Here is an 8,368-nt window from a genome sequence, read left to right on the forward strand (position 1 = left end):
TAACTGTTTGCCCCTCCCCCTCATCGCTCTGTTTGGGTCCATGGCCTTTTGGGGGGGGACGGAAATTACTTCCTTTCTTGAAGGGGGGAAAGGATCCTAATTTAGCTTAGGATTGTATTGTTGATGGGGTTTGGAGGTGGGAGGAGATTGGAGGTGGAGATGGTGCTGAGTCATGGTTTTTTAGGGTTTCTCTCCCGGGTACTGTGGGTTGGTGTAGGCAGGTGATGGGAAACTCCGTGAATATTGTCATAAACGGGTTAAAAATGTAGGTGGGACCTCCCGATCGTTGTCAGCCTGCTTTCCTTTTGAAAAATGGGAAGGGGGTTGGATTAGGTTTTTAATTAAAATTTTTTGGTGACGATTTTTATCAAAGAAATAATTTTTCAACGGAAGACTAAAAGAAAATTTCTTGTCTTTCAGGTGAAAAAATAAAACCTTTTTTTTTGGGAAAAGGCTTAAGTTTTATACTCAGCAAATAATTTATTTTGTTTTCCCCCCAAAAAAGGTTAGTTTTGGGAAAATAAAATTTTACCCAGTTTAAAAAAAAACTTTGTTAAAATAGAAAACGAAAAAGTGAGAAAATCAACTTGGCTTTTTCCTAAAAATAACAGTCATGATAATTACATTATCAACTGTCAAGAGCTGTACAAGACAAGCCATCTGCACAATTTCATGTTTACCTCAACAGTGAAACTAACACCGAGAATGAATTGCATTGTATTTCAATCATCTTCACTACTTACTGGTTGCATTTCAGCATCTCTTTGACCATCAAAAGCAAGGTCTGGAACTCCAGCTTGACATTGCCACCCCCTCCAAATGAAACAGTGGGGGATTTTGTTTTATGCTTGGACATCAGGCGACGGAAATTGAAACCAATGCCTGATGGAAATAATGATGGAACACTGCATGTGTTGCACTTGTACCTAGGTGGGGGGAGGGGGGGGGGGGGGGGGAGAGAGAGATACACATGAAAAGAATGTTAGAATGGTTATCAAATAAGTAACTGGAAGAAAGCAGAAATTGGTTGACAAATGTAAAAGTAAAGAGAGCCAGATCCTTACTAATGGTTCCATATAAATTGCATGAAGGCTAATCCTGACAAGTTCTAGGCTCTATCTGTAGGCAAAAGAACGAAGAATAAATGCCAGAATTTAATATTGATTCAGTAACAATACCATGTAAAGATATGGTAAAGTTACTTGAAATTGATATTGGCTACCAACTAAATTATAATTATGCAGGAAGGCCTCTCAACAACTAAACGTGTTAAAAAGAGTAGGACGACATCTCTCCAAACTAAATAAACTAACATTTTTCATATGTTTAATTTATCAAATTTTTACTTCTGTCCACATATTTGACACTTCTGCTTAAGAGCAAATACTAAGAAAATGAAAAAAAAATTATACAAGAACGTGCTCTCAGATTAATCTACAGTGACTATACTGCAATTACAAAAGAGTTATCAACAAAGGCTAAAGTTCTCCCCCTTGAAACTAAGCGAATGCAAATTATGGCAATAGACATTAAAAATTCTTCCTAAATTATCCCCAAAATGTCTAGAAAATTTAGTAACTTTCAAAGAATAAAATATGATTTTAGGCACACCAATACTGTAATGTCCCAAACATCAAAACAACCCATTTCAGTAAACAGTCATTTCATAATGCCGCTGCAGTTTTGTGGAATAATCTGCCAGAGCACATGAGAACTTAGACAGATTTGAATACATTTGAGAGGCTCTTATGACAAAGGTGGCAAATCTCAGACTAGTTCAGATCTGTTTCTGTTCCTGTAAGTATATATTTGATATTCATATTTGATGAAAAAGTGAGCCATATCAATTTTTATGTATAATATATAGTACAGTCCACTTCGGATAATCGCAACATCTTGAGATCAGCGAAAATGTTGCGATTAACCAAAGTTGAGTTTCCTGTCCAATATTGCAACATTTTACACATTATGGTAAATCAAACCAGTTTTTGCAAACATTGTTCTTAGTTCACCATAGACTGAGCAATTTGATTGAGAGAAAAAACCCATATGGCAGCCCTGTATAGATTTTGGCAAGCAAAAACAGATTTAATGCAAGGCGACATCTTATTCAGATTGGAATAACTTTCACTCTTTTGTTCTCAATATTTGTTAGAGATAAAGAGAATAGCCGTGATGAGAGACAATAAGCTCTCACCAAACCCATTGGTCAATCCCAAAACAAAGGATTTTGCTCAGTCTGCCCTTTTACAACTGACATTGACTACCTGGTTATCAAGACTATGCCCAGCACCCTCGCCTCATGGCTGCAAAACCCATACTGCAAACCCTCTGCCCTTTTTTGTCTCTAATAAGAGGGTTACCCCCACTACTGGCACTGAACCTCATCAACTCTCAACTCATGATTTCACCGATGTGAAATTATTAATGAGTTTTGTTTGTTTGATTTCTTGAATTTGCCACTTTTTGAGGTCTAAACTTTGTTGCAATTAACCAGTGACTTTTATATAGAATTAATTCCTTCACTTGGGAAATGTTGCAATTAACTGAAAGTTGAGATTATCTGGAGTGGACTGTATTTAAATTTATGTGCCAAAGTATTTTTTATTTTTATTTTTATGTCGGTGAAAAGCCTTAAAGGGCTTACAGATTAAGAATTTTCATTTATGCAGTTAGAGCACAACATTGTCAATATGCCACCAATCACCTCAATCTTACATAATGTCAGAGTCAGCAGGTGCGGAAATTAAATTTTAATGCTTATGTATTAAATTTGAGTTAACAATATACTGAATGATCTACTTATCTTGAATTCACAGATGATTTTTGAGATATCTATCATAATGTACAGTGTAATTTTGTTTTGTTTTTTTTTTAATGACAGAATATTAATAGCACAAATAAAACAAGATTTTAAAAGAGAGTCTATTCACAGAGCCATACGTGAAATCAACTTCCAGGAGGTAGTTAGTCCAAACCTTAAAATTTTATGCTGTTTCCATAAGGTTTAGAATAGTGAGGAAAATTAGTGCCATGTGGAAAGGTTCAAATTAGAATTTCTATATTAATATCAAAAGATATTATTCCATCATCACTTTTTAACATAATTCAGGAAATACTCATACACAAGATAAAATAATCTAGAGTAAGATTAATGGACAGTGTCTCAAACGAAAAGATATCATTCCACCATAACTTAAAAAATCAATTCAGGAATAATATTTTAAAATAATGTCGAAGACAAAGTCATACCCTTTCTTCCTAAAAACAACAACCATGATGATTATAGCAATTAGAGCCAGAACACAAATAGCAATCGGGACTGCAATGGAAATCTGGTCTGATGAGATGAAAAATTTTAAAACAATTAATTTGATAAATTGAGGAGATTGTGTTACTATATCTTGTAAAGTACTATGTGTATTCATGTGCATAGATATAAAAGAACATATTAATTCATTTTTTCATTGAAATAATGGACGGAAAATATGGGACTTAGACATTCATTTGTTGAATCTAACAGTTGGTTTTAAGTGGGTCCAACTCTGAATTCTTTTTCTTTGTCCTGTTGAGAACCAGTCGCCAAAAATCATCATAATTTATTATGGTAATTGTCTTTTTTTTCTTAACACTGGCCATTCGTAGGGATTTCTCCTAATCAAGAGGAAGAAAACTAAGGCAAATTGATAATAACAATCTAATAAATCTATTTTAATACATATTATTAATATTCAAGCTTGTGTCATAGCTAAAAATAAAAAACAATTTAAAAAAATAATAAATAAAAAAAAATCTTAATCTTATATATTCCTGTTTTAACAAATTCATGCGTTTTTAAATCATATGTTTTATCTCTAAAGAAACCAGAGATAATAATTTTGTTTGACAATGCATCCTTTAATGGACAGTGCAGAATATGATGAATATACACTTCCAATTTGTTTATCTTTTAATAATTGTTTACAATTCTTATGAGTCATGAGATTCATCAAAATGTGTACATGCACAACTAACTGATATGTCAAAATAAACAAATTGAATGTCAGAATAACTATTTGTACGATCTTCATCAACAATAATTGTAGTTTGCAGACGTATGCAAAAAAAATACCTAACATATTATTCTTTCCTTTACAAATAGGAATGAAGTGTTTAAGTTTCCAACTGTGATTTTAATATGGACTCAAATGATGAAGAGGAGAGAGATAGAGAAAAAAAAACGAAGTTGATGGAGAGGAGAAGGATCTTACCCTGTACAGAGGCTCCCACTGTGTTTCCATCTGTTCTTGCCTTAGCTGGGGATCCTTCTTGCATTTCACATAACTCTCCATAGAATCCTGGTTTCGGATTTATAATGAAACAAGATATGAAGTGAGTAGAAAAGTGCCAGAAGACAATAGATGAAATAAAAAATTTTTCGCGGCGGGTGGTGGGGTTTGAACCTGCGACCTTATTGGTAACGACAACTCCGCCTGGCAGGTGAGAGCGTGGCTCTACCGTGTGAGCTATCACGAACACAAAAATTTTCGTTTCAAACCAAAAGTCATTTCTAGATCCTCTCTCACCCACTTCTTGGATCGCCGATTCGTTCGCCACCATCGCGAGTAATTTTGACCAGCAGTTAAGCTTAATAGCCAATATTCTCATCACAAACATATAACATAGAAACGATTGAGACATTGAGTATGCTCCGGTGTATGGGGTGAATTTTTTAATTCAGAAAAGTGAGTGGAGCAGGCACTTATGTTGGTAACAACAAGATATGAAGTGAGTAGAAAGTGCCAGAAGACAATAGAGAATAAAAAAATTTTTTCGCGGCGGTGGTGGGGTTTGAACCTGCGACCTTATTGGTACGACAACTCCGCCTGGCAGGTGAGAGCGTGGCTCTACCGTGTGAGCTATCCACGAACACACAAAATATTCGTTTCAAACCCAAAGTCATTTCTAGATCCCTCTCTCACCCACTTCTGAGATCGCCGATTCGTTCGCCACCACGCGAAGTAATTTTGACCAGCAGTTAAGCTTAATAGCCAATATCTCATCACAAAAATATAACATAGAAACGATTGAGACATTGAGTATGCTCCGGTGTATGGGGTGAATTTTTTAATTCAGAAAAGTGAGTGGGCAGGCACTTATGTTGGTAACAAAAAGATATGAAGTGAGTAGAAAAGTGCCAGAAGACAATAAGAAAAAAAATTTTTTTCGCGGCGTGGTGGGGTTTTGAACCTGCGACCTTATTGGACGGGCAATCGCTGGGAGGTGAGAGCGTGGCTTACCGTGTGGGGGCTACCACGAACACAAAAAAATATCGTTTTAAAACCAAAAGTCATTTCTAATCCCTTCTCACCCACTTTTGAGATCGCCGATTCGTTCGCCACATCGGAAGTAATTTGACCAGAGTTAAGCTTTAATAGCCATATTCTCATCACAAAACCTATTTAAAATAGAAACGATTGAGACATTGAGTATCCGGTGTATGGGGTGAATTTTTTAATTCAGAAAAGTGAGTGGGGCAGGCACTTATGTTGGTAACAACAAGATATGAATGAGTAGAAAAAGCCAAAGACAATAGGAATAAAAATTTTTTTTCGCGGCGGTGGGGGGGTTTTTTAACCCGCGACCCCATTGGTACGACAACTCCGCCGGCAGGTGGGCGTGGCCAAAACCCGGGGACTATCCCCGAACACAAAAATATTCGTTTCAAACCCCCAAATCATTTTTTAGATCCCTCCTCACCCCCTTTGGAAACGCCGATTCGTTTGCCCCCATCGCGAAGTAATTTTGACCCGCATTTTAATTAATAGCCAAAATTTTTCATCACAAACATATAAATAAAACGATTGAGACATTGAGTATGCCGGTGTATGGGGGGAATTTTTAATTCGAAAAGGAGTGGAGAGGACTTATGTTGGTAAACAAGAAGAAGTGATAGGGAAAAATGCCCAAAAACAAAAGAGAATAAAAAATTTTTTTTTGCGGCGGTGGTGGGGTTTGAACGCGACCTTATTTGGGACGAAAACTCCCCCTGGCAGGGAGAGCGTGGGTCTACCGTGTGGGTACCCCGAAAAAACAAAAATATTCGTTTCAAACCAAAGTCATTTCAGATCCCTCTCTCACCCACTTTTTGAGGGTCGCCATTCGTTTTGCCACCATCGCGAAGTAATTTTTCCCCCATTAAGCTTTAATAGCCAATTTTTATCACAAACATAAAACATAGAAACGATTTAGACATTGAGTAGCTCCCGGGGTATGGGGTGGGGTTTTTAATTTAGAAAAGTGAGTGGGCACACTTATGTTGGTAACAACAAAATATGAAGTGAGTAGAAAAGTGCCAGAAGACAATGAGAAAAAAAATTTTAATGACAATGCACATAGTTAAGATTAAAGAAAAAAATAAACAAAATCTTATTGGTTTTTATAGCTTAATGTGTTTCTTTTTAAAATATTTAGATCAGTATTTGCCTTTTATACTTATTAAAATGTGATTTTTTTTCAATGTTGTGTTCTTATTTTTTTAAGAATTTAATTATCAATATAGTATGTACGTGGTCATAAAAATTAGCAAAATATATGACAGGTGACAAACAAATTAAAAAAAAAATTACCTTCAGAACAGCTCAAGAGTAAACCACATCATTATCTCCCTTAGTACAACTGCCACCATCGGGACCAACGGCATTCCTCACCAGGTGGTGGTCTGGATTTCTTGACCAATGCTGGTGAGTATAAAAATCACGTATTGCGGTGTCTACATACAACACAAATAAAGAATACAATGTGTCCAATAAAGCAATTTGAATTTACTTGTTGAAGTAACATTTCTTCCAAACAAATAGAGAAAATAAAAAAGAGAAAAAGATGAAATCATAACAAACACAGACTGAAATTAAACTCTGATAAATCTATTTGCAGGATTGCAAATTCTTAACCTGTCTTGGACCAAGAAAGAAAGAAAGAAAGAAAAAAGAAAAAAAAGAAAAAAAGAAAAAAAAAAAGAGAGAGAGAGAGAGAGAGAGAGAGAGAGAGAGAGGGGAAGAAGGGAGAGAGAAGAGAGAGAGAGAGAGAGAGAGATAGTTCATTAACATTTCACTTCTCTTATTAAAACTGTAGAGCTAACTGTATTCACATAAGAGCAATTACAGTCGCACCATTTAAAACCTGATACTTGTCAATATTTCTGCTTGTTTTGGTATAAACAGAAAGCTTGAGGTTACAATGGAGAAACATTGAGCTTTGCAGTAAAGGCTTAAAGAAAGTCATCCAAGAATTTCAAATATATAATATTGGTACAATTAATATTTCCTTGGTACCTGCATCACAGACTGTGTTCCGTGTTCCAGGAAAAAATGTGGTTCCCCCAGGACATGCACAATGTCCTCCTTGTGGTGTTGTCAGAATAGATGAGAGCAAGACATATTGCGACATGCTGATTTGACTGAATCGGGAAAGAACAGAAAGAAATATGATAACACCAAAATTCAAAGGACATTGTAAGATCATTGTTTTTTATTAAATTTTAATCTTTTCAGCATTGCAAAAAACCATCAGATGAAACTAGGGAAGAAAAAGGGAGGGGGTGGGGGACTCGTTTATAGTACAGATAGTACTAGGTCAGACCCAAAATTTGACACATGTGAAACTTAATAAAAACCCCTGTGACAGAAAAAAACAAACTCTACTCTTTTCGCATTTGCAGTCTGTTTTTTGGGGTTTTTTTTTTTTTTTTTTGTCAGACATGAATTTTTAAATTTAGTTATTAATTCTACCTAGTGTATTATATCAATTAAGATTGTCACGAGGCAAAGATGCTTGACAGTTATGTTTGCTCTGACTCAGGTATTTCAAGATGAGAAGATTTTGTTGATACTAATTCATAAACTTGGAGGCAATACGATAAAATGCGTTACAAGTGAGGGTGATTGTTGGATGCTTTTTTCCCCCTCTGAATTTCAATTTTTTAAAAAGCATTTGACTGATTTTATTCACCCACCATCTCAACCAGGAAGGCTAAAACAGATCTATATCTAAATAATGACAAAGGATCAAAAGTTAAATGCTTTCAACGGGGCGATTGAATGTGGCTTTTCTAAAAGCAAAGACTGGGTTTTAAAAATGTAATTATAAAAAAATGGTTTCAAATCAATGCTGTTCATCCAGATACAATCTAAAACTTTTAGAGGAAAATTTAAAAAAATAAATTTTTAAATGTATTTCTTCAATCAATTAAATTTAAAATTTTCATAAATCTTATTTGACCCCCAGTAGGTGTAATATAAAAATCACAGAGATGTTGTATCGATTGAGTGCCAGACTTTGCTCCCCTTTTATTTTTGGAGAAACCCGTTGAATTGGTTTTTTTTTTTTT

The 8,368-nt window shown here is 35.2% G+C and overlaps 1 protein-coding gene across 1 annotated transcript; it reads right to left on the reverse strand.

The window, feature by feature from the left end:
- Positions 1-743: 743 nt before the first annotated feature.
- Positions 744-7,428, reverse strand: LOC144961478 (uncharacterized; the record flags this gene model as incomplete). The annotated part of the gene is made up of 4 exons (XM_078894652.1): positions 7,314-7,428; positions 4,251-4,337; positions 3,253-3,340; positions 744-926 (listed from the first exon to the last, which is right to left on the reverse strand). Coding segments are annotated over exons 1-4 (473 nt in total), but the record flags the coding sequence as incomplete, so codon positions are not given.
- Between the last annotated feature and the right edge of the window lie 940 nt (positions 7,429-8,368).

The sequence above is a fragment of the Berghia stephanieae genome, unplaced genomic scaffold, assembly GCF_034508935.2.
Source record: "Berghia stephanieae isolate SIO BIC M18660-M18661 unplaced genomic scaffold, UCSD_Bste_1.3 scaffold2587, whole genome shotgun sequence".
Classification (NCBI taxonomy): Eukaryota; Metazoa; Mollusca; class Gastropoda; order Nudibranchia; family Aeolidiidae; genus Berghia; species Berghia stephanieae.